The 18,000-nt window shown below is 36.6% G+C and overlaps 1 protein-coding gene and 1 long non-coding RNA gene across 7 annotated transcripts in view; one reads left to right on the top strand and one right to left on the bottom strand.

Annotated features, from left to right (window-relative positions):
• Window positions 1-18,000, top strand: part of LOC105666554 — a 137,945-nt gene that overhangs the window by 113,872 nt on the left and 6,073 nt on the right. For both annotated transcript variants that reach the window (XR_007226460.1, XR_007226461.1), the window contains exon 3: window positions 1,771-1,995. This is a non-coding gene — a long non-coding RNA (uncharacterized LOC105666554). The remainder of the gene's footprint in view (window positions 1-1,770; window positions 1,996-18,000) is intronic.
• Window positions 6,848-17,394, bottom strand: LOC100644945 (mitogen-activated protein kinase kinase kinase 15). Of its 5 annotated transcripts, XM_012317010.3 has the most exons (26): window positions 17,296-17,394; window positions 16,772-16,879; window positions 16,058-16,196; window positions 15,524-15,650; window positions 15,233-15,453; window positions 14,974-15,168; window positions 14,734-14,903; window positions 14,290-14,458; window positions 13,925-14,224; window positions 13,592-13,845; window positions 13,351-13,510; window positions 12,766-13,119; window positions 12,433-12,694; window positions 12,211-12,348; window positions 11,974-12,140; window positions 11,812-11,907; window positions 11,607-11,746; window positions 11,226-11,381; window positions 10,821-10,928; window positions 10,082-10,194; window positions 9,838-10,007; window positions 9,503-9,767; window positions 9,039-9,366; window positions 8,811-8,958; window positions 8,658-8,734; window positions 6,848-8,593 (listed from the first exon to the last, which is right to left on the bottom strand). In XM_012317010.3, exons 4-26 carry the CDS (start codon window positions 15,558-15,560, stop codon window positions 8,515-8,517), a joined length of 4,107 nt encoding a protein of 1,368 aa, XP_012172400.1. In that variant the 5' UTR covers window positions 15,561-15,650; window positions 16,058-16,196; window positions 16,772-16,879; window positions 17,296-17,394; the 3' UTR covers window positions 6,848-8,514. The 5 variants fall into 5 exon arrangements, with proteins under 5 accessions (XP_012172400.1, XP_048268339.1, XP_012172402.1 ...); XM_048412382.1 differs by lacking the exons at window positions 16,058-16,196; window positions 16,772-16,879 and having other exon boundaries at window positions 17,296-17,320; XM_012317012.2 differs by lacking the exons at window positions 16,772-16,879; window positions 17,296-17,394 and having other exon boundaries at window positions 10,821-10,916; window positions 16,058-16,272.

The following is an 18,000-nucleotide window of genomic DNA, read 5'->3' as shown; positions in this document are numbered from 1 at the left end:
GTTCCACGCACGGGGCAATAGATCGCACAGATTAAAGGATTAAAGGGATGTTACGTGCGTGGTGCCACTTGGTATTTATCTTTTGTTTATCTTCAACGCGTAGGGATTAATCGAGTATGGTTTTACCGATTGCCAGAGAACAAAGATTTGCTTTAAATTAATTCCAAGTTTGGTCGAACGGTTGTTTGAACCTTCGATATTCCCTAAACCATCGAGGACCATGCGGTGAAATAATTAATAAAGTAGAACAGTTTCAAGACTGCGGTGTAAGGATACAGAATTCTACCGAAGCTGAATTAACCGAACGTATATCGCAAATGCTGCTTTTGTGCAAAATTGTGTACTGTACGCTTCGAGGCGAGTAACTCGTCTTTTTAGCCGAGAATTTTCACCAAGTATTTCTCTGTGTCCTTCGTAAGCGTGCCGATCAAAACGTCGATGAAAATCTCTGGCCTCCTCGTTATCGTCTCCGTCGTTAGATTCACTAAAGACGGAAGCAGCAAAGTTCGCGCAGTTCTTATCGTCATTTTCGCTAAACGAACTTCTGGCTCGATCATCCACTTCTAATCATTTTTTACTTGTTCTTGTCTCATACGTTTCAGCAGTCTGTCCATCGTTACGTATATCGCATCATGCTGATACGTCGTCGTACGTTTGCTGTGGCGAAAATTTGCAGAAACAACCGTTTACATGGTCCTTTAACGCATACTGATGCGGCTGATATATAAGAAACGCGAGTATCCGAGATACCGAGGAGGTCGTCAAGGATTCAAATGAGTTAACTCTGTCATGCTGCGCCTTTACCGTAAGAAAGAATTCGGTCCAAGCAGAGCTTAAACGAAAACAAATGGATATAAAAAAAATTACCCCACTAAGGACAAGTTTAAATAGTAACAAAGTAAAAATAGGGTAAGGTAGGTTAGATAAATAAGCGATTAGTTGATCAAGGAACGATAGGTATGATAAGTATGGAAGGATGAATGAAAGGAATTGCAAGCCAAATCGATTTCTAGCCAGATGAGGCCAAAATTGAATAAATAACAAGCGATACTATCTCACTGTACCTCTTTGATATAATATACCTATAAAAAGAAGGAAATATATAGAATATCGTATTAGGGTTACCGGAAAATAACGTTGACGCAGTCTGACGTTCGTCGTTGAATTAATGTTGCGTTACAGACGACGAAAAATGAGTTATATACGACAATCCAACCAAACCACGGTGATTACTCCCAAATGAAACACCGAGAGCAACTCGAAAATCGAATATTGTTCATGGAAATAAAATGTTGTCGTGTGTATGATCGAATTTGCAAGGAGTTATTCGTTTTGAACTTTCAAAGCTCGGAAATGCCGTCGATCATGTCGTTTATCGTCAACAACTGACACGCTTGGGCGGTGCAACTGGAAAAAAACATTGTACAGTTGCAAAGAAAAAGTAAAAGAATCGGAGAACTTGACAGGGAAACTTTGGCATATCCGCCGTACTTTTCAAATTATCTACAGTACAACTTAAATGGCGAAGAATTTTCAAATTACGAGAATGTGAAAACTGGCTGAGAAAATATTGTAACGCAAAATGAAAGAACTAAAGGTTTCTAAAAAGACGCCGTATCGAAACTAGTTTCCAGATGGCGAAGGTGTATTGGCGATTAGGTGTATCGCGTTTACAATTGGAAAAATTTCAAGAAACTTCGAAAAACGATTTTACCATCCTTGTTACACATCACTACCGCGTAACTTTCCATTTTTTCAATGAAATTGCAGGACCGGCTGAAGAGGCAGAGGAAAGGAACAACGAAGAAGCTTCGCAGAGGTGCAGAATCCGAAGAATGCCTCGTCATCTTGAAGAACCGCTCCAGAGATTCATGCCGGACGTAGACAAATGCGCGGTTACCGATCCTGATTCGACGATATAGCTGGCGAAGTCAGAAAGTCAGGGACGTCGATTACAAAAGGAATCCGAAGGATGGAGTGACGACGAGCCTCGCGGTAATTGGATTTTTTTCCCGCTTTCGAATAGCAAGCAATTCATTAGGGGTCTGTTTGCGCGGCGTAGTTCAAGAACCCTCGATCAAACCTCTTTCTCTCTCGCTCCGTCTCGGCCGAAAACGAGAGTGGAAATTTACACGTGCTCCTGGTCGCGAACTGGCTACTCAAACAGGCCCTTGTGTACAGCCGGCCGGTAAACATGGATGCCATTAATTGCCATTAATTCGGCCGCGTTATGGAGAAGTTTCGACGAGCCCGCCCACTGAAAATTCAGACTTCTCCAACCCCTTGCACGCCCTTTCGTAGCCGACGTTTAGATTGGGTCGGTTCCAGGTACTCCGGGGTCTGTCGAAAGGCTACGTCGCGCCTGCCGTTCGACCGACTTTGCCGAAACGTGCTTCTCGAGTTTTGCAACTCGAAATTTACATTAAACAATCGCGCGACCTCCAAATTTTCTAAACTCAAATTAGATTTGAAAATTCTCTGGATTTGTGAAATACAGTTAGAGAAACTGGGACATGAACGCGGAGGATCCCTAGAGATTGTAGATTTTGTAATTTGACGGTATTGCAAGCTGTATCGAGTTTACGCGAGAAATTTCCAAGTATCCGTTTAATTTACAAAGTTGCTACTAACGCTGTGAAAGAAACTCTGATAGCGCTAAAGTCTGAAAAAATAAGAAGGCGAAGGTGGTGCAATCTACCGAGATAACCATAATCGACGAAAGGCATAAAATTAAGCACGGTCAAAGTCTTCCATCCCTAGCTCGTACGTTCTTTTTCGAGCTATTACGACGAACTGACTCCGACCCTGACAATAATAACAGTAACAATAACACGAAATCGTGGAGCGGTCTGATATGAATATGTATCAGGTACATCTGTTGCCTCGTAGACCTTTCGCCGTTATGAGACGAGAAAGGGTGCAGACGCGATTCAATATCGGTCCGGCATCTTCGCCAGAAGTTGCCAACGCGGGACTAATTTCCTGCCAGCGGCATTTTATCTCCGACTCGTCCAACCTGCACGAACAGCCATGTCCCACGACCAACGCTTCGATCGACGTTCGGATCCTGCAATCGAAGGGACGATATATAGTATTAAATTAAGTGATTTCGATAAATAATCACGGTGGGGTAAGCGTAAAGGGTACATGGGGTTCGTACTTTGTCTTTTACGTTTCATACTTGGAGGGTGAAAACGAGGGCAATTCTGTCTTGCTGATATGCAAATCGAGTTTATGCAGATGCGCGTCAGCATCTATAATCGCTGTCAATTTGTTTTCGCACGTTTCAACAATTCTACTCGTGTTCGAGCTACCAAGTGATAAAGTAAATTTAACGAAACAGAAAATAAAATTTGATTCCTGCGTTGACTATTTTTAAGATTCGTCGGATCGAAGAGGCCACGTCCATCGATTCTTCCCCTCCGAAAAATTATCTTTTTAAACATCTTTCGACAAGGACGGAAGGTACGCCGCGGAAAGATTTTATCGAAGCGGGGATAGGAGGCTTCGTCGCCGGCCTTTCGGCAACAAATTAAGGATTTTAAGCCGAAAGTAATTAGTCCCGGCGAACAAGGTGTCACTCCGTGAAAACGAGGAGACGGCGAGTCAGCCTTCATTGTTCTCGCCATAATCCCCGGGGAGGACGTTCATAAGTTCCTTCTTCTCTTAGTCCTCGGCGAAGAGAACGGCTGGAAAGGATGATTTCGCTTTCCGGCCAGATTAATCGCCCTATCGACCGTCTCCTCTTTTTTCCCCTTTTTCTCGTCCGCTTCCTCAACAAAGTGGATGTATCTCGGCACGTTAGCTCGAAAACGACTTCTTATTAACCTTCTTAGTTACACTGGCTGCCGCGTTGCATCGGTCCGACACTCGTCTTAAAAGACGTAAATAACGCTTACTGTATCAATGCCACGACTTTAGTATTTAAGACTTTGATCGTTACACGATCAACAAAAAATACCGACCGGTCAATAGTATCGAAGCTTTTGAACGTTCGTCGATATCTTGAACGAGCAATTAGACGCTCGAGTAGCACAGACGAATTTACTTTCCTCCACCGACTCGACGCAAAAGAGATAAGAATCGCGGAGGACAAGAGGATTCTGGAGAATCGTGCGATCGGTTACGCGTGGAAGAATCACGATCGATTACTGTGAAACTGGAAATTGAATTACCGGATACGATCTTTCCCTCTCTATTGTTCTCTCTTGTAGAGCGGCGGGACTTGACGCGATAATCTTATTTAGCCTTTCTACTCGGCCAAATGGATTATTTCGGCCGGCGATGAAAGCCTCCCGTTCGAAAATCGCGGATCCTCTTTAGTTACTCCGTCGACGCAGTTAGTTAATTAAAAGGTAAAGAGAGAGAGGGAGAGGGAGAGAACCGGCAACGATAGAGAGAAGAGGAACGAAAAGGTAAAAGGCTGGCCAGACAGCTTGGAATTTGTATCCCGATCGCGGCGTACGACCCTTTCTGCTTCGAACCGCTGCGATTGCATCGGGACGGCGAGTGTTTGCACCGGTTTATTTGCGATTTCGACGTGTCCGAAGTTAATTCGAAATGTGCTCGTCTATCCTGCGCAGTTATTACCACCGCCTTTCTCTTTAAAGCCGATGGCATCTAATTTAAAGAGCGACATACATATAGAGATTAATGTATCGCCCTCGTACGCTAATATACGTATTTTTAAACGAATTTTTGTATATACCAAAGGTCGACGAGAAAAAGGGGGAACGTCAGTTTTGACGAATTTCGAGCTTAATATTTTTTTCGCACGCTCTTGCCTGCGCTCTTTGCCACTGGTTACGTCGCATTAATTTCAATCAACATTTTCAGGCTTTTTACTGTGGTTATAAGAAATTGAGGTGTACAACGTGCTTCTCATATTTTGCAGTTTAATGCGTATACATGTAATATGATAATAATAAAATTAAAAATGATACAGAATAAAATGTTGATATATCTACGAGGAAATACGAGGTAATGATTATTTTCGAAATTACATATCGAAAAGTAAATTTTCGTTCTGTGAAAAATGCTGAAATATGAAACCGTCCCCTCTCTCTCACTGCGATAAAAATAAAAATCAAATCGATTCGTCGAATGACTCTTCTTAAACAAATTCTCAACAAAGTGATCTTTCCAACGAGCTCAGAAACATGTCCTTCTTTAACGTTGGCCGAACTTCATTTTATTTTTTCCCCATTTAACTCAACAATGCAGAATCATTGTACGATAAGAAAAAATATTAATAATTTTACAGGAGATGAATCGATAGAACTCGCGAGGAATATGACGAGCTATCGCGAGGCAACCCTTCGAGGAGGGCACCCTTTCAAATGCTACAGTCGAGCCGCTTAACTATGTATTTCACCCTCCCTAAAACTCAACGAATTTTACGAAGAATCCGCCAACTGTGCCTCCCAGTAATATATGCGGAAGCCTGACAAAGGCACATTAACATTTATATTTGCGAAGACGCGACCGATCGCGAGTCCCCGATACCGCTACGACTTCCGTTATGGAATTGCTAATGATAAGCGCCATGGAAGGGCTGAAAAACGTTTATTTCATGGGTGTAACAACACGAGTCGCTCTATTGCCCAAACAGCGCGAGTAAAATATTCGACGCTTGGAATGCGAACTTTTTTGTAAGGGAATAAAAAGAGGTATGGGAGTGTAGTAACGTAGCGATTTAGAGGACTGTAATCGAATTCCATTCGCTATTTTCGCGGCTACGCTCGGTTACATGGTCGGTAATGGCTTCGGCAAAAAGCTTGTCCAACGAAAAGCAGTCTAAAATTAAATTATCTTGTGTCGAGACGCTAACGATGATAAACTCTGAGGGAATGAAAACTTTGCAGACATGACAAATTTTTTACGTATTTCATATGAATTAATAGACGAGAATATAGATTATAAAATGAAAAATACAAAAAAGAAATGACAAATCAAAATATAAATAAATAAATAATAGGAATCTCCTATAAGAAAAATGAAGGAGAACGAGAGTATTCCGTATCGTGATCGGCTCTTTAAATATTCCATACGAGAATCGGTTGGATCGCAGGCGCGTGCAAATGCATCGGAACGAGAGTCGACGAGAGAAAACAGAATGGCCAAAAAGGAATAGCAGGGCTCCAACGTTGAAAATAAGCGGCTGGTTCAAGGGGTTGCGTTTATAAGCCACGGGCTTTTTTGTAGTGCAAATGAATAGGTCCGACCCTCGTTCGTCGTAGGGAGCCGAGTGTCCGAAACTTTTGCAATTTTACGCGGCGGCTGCTCGGTGCATTTATTTTCCTGAAAAATTTAAACTCCCTCTCTGCTGCTCCTACATATGTGTGCGAGGTACTCTGCTTTTTTTCTCTTCCAATTACGAAACGAACGAGACGAAAAGGATCTTGAAAGCAGATCGCGCGCGATGAAAGCTCGATGACGCTCGCTACGCTACGTTTTGTTCCCTCTGGAAAAGTCAGATCGTATCGCCAAAGATAATCCCAGCGGAGGCGGATAAGACAGCGGGAAGACACGGAGGCTGCTTCTACATCGATGAGTTGCGAATCTATTTGGCTTATCTTTTAAACGGAATATCGCATCCAGATAAAGAGAGAACGCCTCATCCATATCAATGCAGAGAAGTTGGATAGACGATGAAAAAGGAACGCCGACCCCTCGAACCGATCACGTATACTCGTCTCCCCCGGGTTTCGACCCTTTCGCCTTTGGGAATCGCTCTGACTCTTCGTTTACTTTCGATTTCAATTAAACGTCGCTATTTTTTTACTATCCAAAACCTCCTCGTCGTTCTCTGACTAGAGGCAGGGTTGAAAAATGAAGAACAACGTGCTTTCTTCTTGCCGGAATCTTTATTACAAATTTCAGCTTGCTAGAGTAACAAGAATAATTAGTCTTATCAAATACAGCGAATGAAAACAGTAATGTGAAACCGTCTTAACAATTAAGCTGATGTATCTCGTTCGAGACGATATTTTTTATTATTCACGATCGTTCGAACATTTCGATGACAATATTCGGTGAATAGTATTCTCCTATTAATTATGCTATGTAATAGTTGCTCAACAATTTGTAGAATATTCCTCAAAATAATTAGAGGATTAAATTTCAGGTATCAACTATAAAAAGTTAAAATTCTATTCTATTTAAAATAGTAATAATTATTTTAAATAAAAGAATATGCAACATGTAATATGTGGAGCAAAATTTTATATTCTTCCAATATATGTGTATCCACTAATTCGTAATAGCTATAATCCCCCAATTATTTTGACCTTAATTGTAACGATAAATATGAAACGAAACATCACGTGTATCCCTGATGCGATTAGGCACTTATTTCAATTGACTGGCATGATTATGCTTCATTATTGCAATGGAAGTCAAAATGGAAGTATCAGAAAACGCGATTCATTCGTATTCTATACAATGTGTATAAAGGAAGCATAAATTTTCAAAGAAGAAAGTCACATACAAAGCGTGAAATTTGCGATTATATAAAAATTTGTATCTACAAAAATCTAGTAAATTCAAGGCGCTTGATTAATAGTGAATATCCGTTATAAACTATAAGAAGCACTTTATGAAACTACGCAAGAACTCTTCGCATAAAATAAATGTTTTCATGTATACCTAGGAAGACACTTAATCATTGCTCAAGAAATATAGAATTAGCAACAACAAAAACGTTTTCTCATTTGCGAATAATAAATATTTTCTCTTGTACTACTACACTGGTTTGTAAGGCACTACGATCGTTTGTTTCTCTGTTCGTTATCGTCTAAGACTCTTCTTTCGATGCTTAATTATACAGAACAAAGAAGAAACCAGTCAATATTTCGCAGAACACGAAAGCACAAAACAACTTCCTACATGTACATATTTCTTTTCAGTAATATCAGTTTTACTGTGGCAGTAATGTCAAATTTGTGAGAACATAAATATTACTTTGAATTCTCGAATCTTTAAACTTTTAGTTTAAGTAACAATCGGAATATCATTTTTGTAAACTTGGCAAGATTAATATTATAGATTAACAAGTCGAGTGAAATTGATGATTTCCAAATATACAAATTTTGCATATTATCATAGTACATATAGTTACTCGACTTAGCAATACTGATTTCTGTACAATATAGTCGTTAAATGTACTTCCAAGAAGTTGTAAAGTTCCACATGTAACGAATTCATCTTGAAACAAGTCAATATATGCAAAATTTGTTATATATACACACCTATCTCTTATATATAACTAGTAAATACTCTACATTTAGGAACTACAGAACTAATAATATCATTGTGCATTTAAAACCTTCCGTGTAAATTCATTTTACGGATAATATTGTAACAAACGACACAGGTATTTCATTCGACATTAAGAATTAGTTATTCCGCTCTCCTTGGTCGCTGCTATATGTACTAGCAGTTTAACCAGTCCTTTACCCTGCATGAAGTTAACCATTCGCAAACAAACCAATTTCAATGTGGTATACAATTTAACTACTCATTCTTTTCCATTTCATTATTGCTTTGTCGATATTTTAATATAGCTTGCCATATCCTCAATTCAATTCCTCCTCTAAAAAGTTATAATACTTATTAAATATTCTCTATATATAGTCTAAAGAAACCTTCTTATCTACCTGAGATTAAGTCTGCGAATGTCCTCACGTGTAACGTGATTTAAGACATCATCCAGTGTGTATTGCTCGTATAGGAACTGTAAAAAGTGATATCAATTAGCACAATCTTTTAGTCGCTAGGAGAAAAATATCAATATAAATTGTAATATTCACCCTTTCGATCGACATTTCATCCACCTGAAGACTTTGTAACCACTCGATAAGAGCTTGGTCACTGCATGAAGTTGTACTAGAAGGTGCATCGCTAATAACCAATGAAATTGGTTGTTGCACTATGTTTCCAGATATTGATGAATTATATCTGTAACAGGGACGCAAGTTAATTGTAACATATCGTACTATGCATTCCAAATTAAAATTACTAACACAATTAAATCTTACCCTGATTCTTGTCTCATAGTTCGTCTATTTATACCTTCGCAAAGTCGTGTTAAAGCATTAACCTGAGTTCTTTGTTCCTCAAGAACCTGTTGTAATAAAGCTTGATACGATTTCTGACTTTCGATCAGTTCTTGCAGCAATCTCAAATTCTCCATTTTTAAAGCCCCCATTTGATCTCGATATTCTTTCCAGTACTTGTTATCCAAAGAGTCACCGGTTTTCTGCGATTTTACAGAATTTACGGTCGATACACCAGATGTAGATCCTTCTTCTGGACCTTGATCACCAGATTGTACGCGTTCTTGACCAAGTAAATTGGCGCCGAGTTCTGTAAATAATGTATTAAGAATTTCTGTAAATAATATATTACTGTATAAAAAGATGTTAGAAATATTTACTTTACACAATACTTTACACAATACTTTACACAATACTTTACACAAAAAAAATGACCATAATATTACCAGGGGAAAGTACAGTGATAGCAGCTTGTACAGCATTTCTCACTAAATTATCCAATGCAAACATCCAATGAGGCTTTATACTATGCATTCGTAGAACCTCGTTCACCGCCGTTTGAAATAGATAAATTGCTAAGTTGAGATGATTAATGGCGATAGAATCAAAATCTAATTCTTCTTTCAATGTTCTAATGGCTGTCACGATCACTCCTTGATTTTGTTCCACGATATAATCTCTCAAAGCTCGCATTAATAATATTAGATGATTCTGAAAACATAAAAACTCGGTATTAATTAAAATACGTAGTTTACATTTATGGAAATTTAGAAATAATTACCATTTGAAGAACAGTTTGACCTTCCGCCTGACATATACCTCTCATCCATACTTCGCAAATTTTTGCCTCGTCTTGATTAAGAACTCTAGTTAATGTCATTCTTCTTTGACTATCTTTTTTCAGCAGATAAAAACCCTCTTGTTCTTCGCCAGTCTTCTGACCGGGTTGACCTATTAGTAATATAAGAACACGTTAAAGTTAAATGATTCTCAAACACATTACCAAATTAATTATAATTATTCACCTCCTAATTCAACTTCTGGTGATAATAAACCACCAGAAGAACTTCTCCTAGTCATGGAGGCTCCTGCTGTGTCACTTTCACTTGTTTCTATAGAAGGTGTATTTCCTATTGTACTGAAAATACGTTAAATCGATGTTATATCTAAATGTTATTTACATTCGCATCATTGTGCTTTGAATCTAAAGTTTGCATTATACACGTGTCACAAGGGCAAGAATATTTCCTGGAAGATATTTTGATTGAAAATAAACCTGAATACATAGGGCAATCACTGAAGCTATAAGTATATTCTACAAGCACTATCTCAAAAATAATTTTAAGAACTTAAAGTTGAAAAGCATATGAATAGTATTACATAAATCAAGTTTGTAATAAATTTCCATTGAACTTGTTTAGGACATCAAACTTCAGTTCACAGTATCATTAGCTTAAGGACTAGTACAAGGAAGATTAAAATGACATAGGGATCTTAGTCTTCCTCCTTACTACATAGAAAAATATACCGAATTACACATATTACAATTAAACAGGAAGCTCCATTGCCCACAACACATGAACGTTTAGCAACATAAAGCAACACAAATATTAATAAATTATATGGCCTAACTACTATTAATCATAATTAATTCCTTGCTTGTATGAAGATAGATTTTTCTGTTTTTTGTCAATAACATGTATCACTATTATTTGTTACATTTTTGACAAACAGCTATAACCATCTATAGCGTTAGTACCATACCTGTTAAAAGAAAGGGTTGCAGTGGGCATTCTAATGGGGGACAGAAGGTGTGCTGGACTGCGCTCCCTCAGTGGGCTTGACTTTGTTAGCCCTCCACTGTACGTGACACTTTTCGATTATATTTCATCATAAGAAAATGGAATTTAATGACAAATAGAAAATAAAGAAGAAAGAAAGTTAAACCGCTAACCACGTATTCAAATACATTGCGTGCAATGTATTCAGATTTATTACTCGAAAAAAGCTATTTACTAACTGCTACATATTTCTTTGAGACGCAAAATATATCTTTATATAAAAATTGCTTTCAGCAGCAAAACAACAAAAATCGGACGACTCATAAATAAATTAGAACAGGAATATTTGCATATAATTACATTAATATAAATGACATATTTACGTTACCTATCATCTGACTGTGAAGTTTGAATAGGAGAAGCAGAAACAATATGATTATTATTGGTTTTATCAGATTTCCCTAAGCGTTCTAATCTGTCAGCAGGTACTGAAATGCTTCTACTAAAATCAGGTACTGCGGCCAATCGATTGGTTTTCTTTTTTCTATGCACATAAAAAACAATATTATTGTATCTATTTACTTATGTAATATGGAGTTTTTGCGCGCGCGCGCGCGCGCGCGCGCGCGCGCGCGCGCGCGCGCGTGTGTGTGTGTGTGTGTGTGTGTGTGTGTGTGTGTGTGTGTGTGTGTGTGTGTGTGTGTGTGTGTGTGTGTGTGTGTGTGTGTGTGTGTGTGTGTGTGTAAATAAATATGTATATATCACGTACTCATTTAAGAATGGATCCTCTAATAATTCAGCTGCAGTTGCTCTTATGTCAGGATTGGGTTCAAAACAGCGTAATATAAAATTCTTTGCCCTTTCAGATAATTCTGATGGAATTTCAGGGTGTATTTTGTAATACCCAACCTGTTAGAATGAATTTTTTAAATATATATAAGACTGTCTTCAGTAGAAATTAACTAATATTTTACCTTAAACACTGCAGCTTGAGGGGAACCTAATTCAATGAATGGCGGTTTACCAGTTGCCATTTCAACTATTGTACAACCCAAGGACCAAATATCTGCCTACATCATATATCAGAATATAATAATTTTCCTAATTTTCATAAATAAAGAATATGTATAACTTACAGGAGCACCATATCCACGCTGTCCTTTATCAATAACTTCCGGTGCCATATATTGCAAAGTTCCAGTAAACGTTTCTGTACTTGGACATAAACCAGCTAATCGTTTCGACATACCGAAGTCTGAAATCTTTACTACACCACTATACGTATTGACTAAAACATTATCGCCTAAAAGCAATAATTAAAGTAAAAATACTGAAGATTTCATAAATAAAATATTTCGTACATTATACTTTACCCTTAATATCTCTATGGACGATTTTTTGATCATGTAGATATTTGAGACCTTCTAGGATTTGTTTAGTGTAATAAGCAATTGTAGATTCATTTTCTTTCAGAGGACCCCATTTTGACCTTAGTAAGGCTGATAAACTACCTAAGAGAATTAAAGAAGAGAATAAAAAGAAATATAGTAAATATATACTATTCCTTTTTATACTCTTTCATTCTATTTATTTACCTCCAGGGACTTGCTCCATGAAAATTTTAAAGTATCCTTCTTCACTTACAGAACCTAAGTATTGCACAATATTTCTATGCCTCAATTGGCTATGTAATTTAATTTCCTCATGTAAGGGTTGCACATCTCCCAAATTCCGTTCTCGAATTTCTTTGACGGCAATTCTAACTTGCGTGTTTAAATCTCGAGCAGCATAGACAATCCCGTATGTACCTTTACCCAGCATTATTCGTTTGTTTTGGTCATCCAATTCATATTCAAACTGTGAAGAAATAAATGTTAATGAAATAAATTTATTTAAAAACTGATACTAACTAACAATAATTTACAAACCTTCATCCTATCATCAGTCATATATGCATCCAAATCTGTAACCATACCCTCCTGATCCCTGGTCATTTCCAAGATTAGATCATAAAATCTTTGTCTGCATTGAACAGACGGGAAATACATTTGGAAATCATCAGAGTTTTGGTGGACGTATAAAAAAAGACAGCGTTCGTCTCTTTTGTACAAGCTTACACTGCGTATCATGTTCGCGGTAAATAACCAATCGTGAACTTGTTTACAACTATTCTTCATATTGTCCAAGCAAAGATTCCAAATTTGCACCGATTTCTCTTCTGCCCCAAGGTTAACGTTTACATAGCTCGGCATCAAGATCTTCGTTGGCTCCAACACTAAGAGCTAAAATAGAAAGATTAGTGACTAATCCCTCTTTTCACTGCAGAAAATCGTAATAGAATCTTGATTCATTAAAGTCAGTCTAAGAACCTGCACTAAGAGCAGTTTTATATTGTTCTTACTTTGACCCAAAATGTACAGAAGTAAGCTGGATTGGTAACACAATATTATAAGCCATAGTCTCCCGAATTGGAAACTGGATCCTTTGTAGAACGATTCCATTTATCAACTTACTGGAAACCGTATACTATCTCCAACTTCCGATTTTGTAGCTTCAACAAAGTAGTCCATCCAAAAACTAAATATTTGCTCCTCTGGCGAAACCTCGGCTTCCTCATTCTTTTTACGAAACCTATCTATCAGCGATATGTTCCCTATTGTTGATTTCAGGTACCTAATTAAGAAACAATACAATTAATATTCTAACACTTTTTATTTTAACATACATATAGCTTCAATGATAACAAGTACATACCAGTTTGGCGGCTTCAGTTTAAACATGCACTCGGCGGCTTGGATAGCTTTCGAATAGTCTTCAGCAAGTACACTGATTTCAAAAAACGTTGCCACATCCCAATAATCCTTTAGACTGGATAAGCTACCTTTCTTGCCAATGAGATTATTTAATACCATGCCTATGTGTTGTAATTCTTCACTTTTAGAAAATTCGTTCCCTGCTATAACGAGTAACGTAGCAAGATTGATACCGGCATATTCATTTGGTTGCACCTGAATATAGAAGTTGTACTTAGAAGAAGTTGTGTGGTTCAAGTGTTTATTATATTACAAAATGAAGAAAATAATATACCTCGAAACCTTTTCTATACCAATGAATAGCATTTTTTAAACTTTCTTCATCAGTGTGTCTACTTTCTACGAATTTATCTTTATATATTCTTCCACACAAACATAACATATCAGGAACATGGTTTTCTTTCTTCTCTAGTGCTTTTTCTATAACTTTTAATGCTCTCTCCCTATCACCTTCTTTATTTCGTCGATTTAACGCAAATGCGTATAGATACCGAATAGCTGGCGTGTTGATGTAATTCTTATGAGTCGGTATCGTTCTTAAATCATCAACTAATTGTACCATTGCATCGTAATCCTACACATACATAACTTTAATTAGTAAAGAAATATTTTTCGAAACAAAAATCATTGCTGCATTACCTGTATTTCACGGAAGGAAATCAGAACGTTCAAAACAACCTCTCCAGACAAAACGTTTGGGTCATCTAAGCGTTTACGCATATTGTTCAAAGCTTTCGATAGTTCTTCTCCAGAATATGTTTCACGAGCTTTCCGCAAATCCGCGAGGAACTTTTCTTTCATATGTGCTCTAAAAATTGTATAATTTATTGTGGAAATCGATAATGAGAATGACATTATTATCACACTATTGCAATAAGTTCAAGTTCGTTACAAACTGTTAGCAAGATTCTTAAATTATAAATATGCTCGAATGCTATAACTCAATTTTATGTACAAAATGATAAGATAAGAAAATATTCACTTTGTTACTATGACATAATTTGGGTAAGAGAATGATGTACTTTGCTTTCTTATCTATAAAAATAACATATGATAACAATGTAGTGAAAACTCAAAACATACTTAGATTGTACTTCAACATCTTGAAATAACTTTTTGAGCTTTAATGTAAGATGTTGCTTTGGGTCTATGACTTCTTCGCCAGTGATCCTGGTAGTAGCTGGATTAGTTGCCACACATGAACCACATTCCACCACACGGTAGGATACAAATGTATAGTTACCACATGATAACTGCACATTGTGAAATTATACGTTAAAAGATAATTTTTAAATATAATATGTTAAAACTATATAAATGTACCTTTATTCTGATTGTTGTTTCTGTATCTACGTCATTATGTAATAGAATATTTTCTTTCATGCCGAAACTTTCCCTGACACCAAGGTGATAAAACAAGGCAGACTGTTGCAATTGAATACTTAAATCTACAACAGCTACATCTGCATTATAGAATGTGTCAAGTACATTTGTTTCGCCAAAATCCAACTTTTCAAACTAGAAAAATAATAATCAAAAATATTTAGAGATTGTAACTTTTAGCAATAAAAAATATTTATACCTGAATATGATGCATGTTGGCATTAACTAGATTGCAGGCTTGTCTGACTTCCTCTAAGGCTCTTCTTCTCTGAGCCAAATGTTCTGGTTGTTGTAAGTCTAAAACACAAGCTACATCCATTCTGGGTCTTCCCGAAATGGTGGTATGCCCCGAAATATCACTATATGTACCAATGCTGTCAGTACTAGAAATACCTTCTGCGATAGTTGATTGTGCAGTCACTGTAAAATGTTATTAATAACTAACAATACCAAATACTTCCTCAATGAATTGAATATAACAAGAAATTACCAGTCATGTCAACTGTATCGCCACAAATCGATGGCATGTTGTATAATTGTTGAATGGAAATGGTATTCTTAATTCTTACTTAATAAGTGTTTGGAGGTATCAACGAACAAAAGACTTGTGAATTCACCTGTTTGAAAAAATAAAATACAGAGCATAGTAATAAATTATAAATCTGTATTATTATACCATTAAACATATTTTAATTACCATAAAATATAAATTTATAACTTTTCAGAACATTACGAATTATATGTAAAAACTAAACATATGAAGTTTTAAGAAAGTTGTACAATTCATACAACTTTCAAAGAATGTTTTAAACAATTGTCGTAAGGAAACATTACTAGTCTACAAAAGACTTTGAACTACAACGAAATAACAAAACGTAATAAAATCTTGAACAAAAATTCACTTGTAACATTGGCTCGCAAAAAATTAATGCATAGTGAAAATAATGCACGTCGCTTCACGAACGCTACCATGGGATTCTCGTAGGGGAATTATTGTTTAATTGGACCAGGATACGCGAAATACCTTTTACACTGCACATTATAGATACAATCTTCCATTTCTTCTAGAACACACAAATCCGGAGTCGAGGTCGTGCTCGCGCTGTACAACTCACATAAAGAAGTTTCTTGTTAGTTCACAGATGGCAGAAAGATCAGTCGCTCTACCGGTATAAAAATAGAAGCTCTTAAGATAGAACGCATTATAATAAGAATGAAATGATAATTGAGATTAGAATCATAGAAGTAAAAATCACAACCACGCAAATCATTTAATAATTCTCGAGCGCAATAGTGGAAATAAATAATAGAAGCACACAGTAATCAGATTGACTTTAAGTTATTAAAAAGATAATTTAATTCGTGGAATACATGATATTTATAAAAAAATGTGTACAAAAAAAAGAATTTAATTAATTTGTATGTCAATTATGAAACATCTTCCACCATGGTTGCCAACATAATATTAAATAAATTAATCTTCAAATGAATATCTTCGATGATAAAGCGTGGTCATTGTTCACGAGATTTATACTCTGTAAAGTTAAAACATCCGACGCAAGATAGCCCGAATGCTACTACCGCAAAACACTTTTGTCGATCGACTAGAATCGACCATTTATTCGGAGAATATACTAGCTGAAGAGGTTCAACACACGCAAATGCGAATAATGAGTTTGTAGGTCATTCGGATTCGATTGAACTGAATGTTACAGTACAGAGCATCGTGGAAACGTACCAATGAACTCCACACGAGCAGGATGTTAGGAACAGGAAGAGCGATCATAGTTACGTAGATTGTCGGAAGCCACGACTTTTCTACTCGCGTGCTTATGACTGTTAACTGCTGTTAAATAGAATAAGAGATCTCAATTTCGCTCCTTTATTCATCAGAGCAACTTTGCCCATCAGATTTAATATCTGGGTTAATATGTAAAGACTACTTCTACTTGTTAAATATAAACTTCCTTATTCTTTACTTAATCACATAGAATATTATGCAATTGGATAGGTCACAAATATGATCCCAATGCAAATAGTAAATGCGTAAATGCATTCTTTATTTGCTCTATATGTATATTGTTATATCCTGTCTTAATTTATTTTTGACAAAATTTATAAATAAACTCAGTCTAACTTTATCACTTAGTAAAAAAATGTTATATAATAAATAAAATAAAATTAATATCTAGAAATTTAAAAAGTAAGTAATTATTACTATCACATCGTAAGTTTCTCAGTGTATAATCAATATCAACTTACTTGAATGATAGGAAATCAATATTCCCCGATAAACAGCAAAGTTGTAGAAACTACATGGTCCTATCGCTGGATAGTCGATTACGTGATCCGTATTGAAAACCAAGAGTAACTACAATAACAGCAGAAAGGGTCCAAAAGGTGATCATGATTCGTATGTACGCGGTTTACGAGTGCGTGAAGAATAGTGGGGTGCAGTGATGCGCGGAGCGGCCACTCCGCAGCGCTCCCCTTTCATTAGGAACACAGCAGAAGCAAGAAGCTATTGTCATCTTAATTTAGAAGTATTCATACCCCTTCTTTTTATTCAATCCGCGTAATAAACCGTATTTTGTAACTAGCAGCGTAGAATGCAAGAGGGCCGCACGATAACAGTAGGCAATACATGTACAACAGTATTATTATACTTCTTTGTAACTTATGTTATTTTATCACAGGGGGACCCCAAGAACTGGCCTGCCCCACGATCGCGATCGACCGACAAGACAAATACGTCATTTCTCACGATCAAGAAGCGCTGAGATTTTCTCTCTTCGTTCCATTTTAATTGCTCTTTACTACACAGGAATTCTCAGAAATAGAAATACAGAAGGAATAACAAATGTTCTTATTCAATATTATTATAATTATGACGTATAAATATATATATTTATGATTATAAATTAGGAAAATAAACTATCTTATAACATTTAATAATAATAACCTAAT

This window comes from Bombus terrestris, chromosome 15, assembly GCF_910591885.1.
Source record: "Bombus terrestris chromosome 15, iyBomTerr1.2, whole genome shotgun sequence".
In the NCBI taxonomy this organism is placed as follows: Eukaryota; Metazoa; Arthropoda; class Insecta; order Hymenoptera; family Apidae; genus Bombus; species Bombus terrestris.
This window is presented reverse-complemented; position numbering and strand designations above follow the sequence as displayed.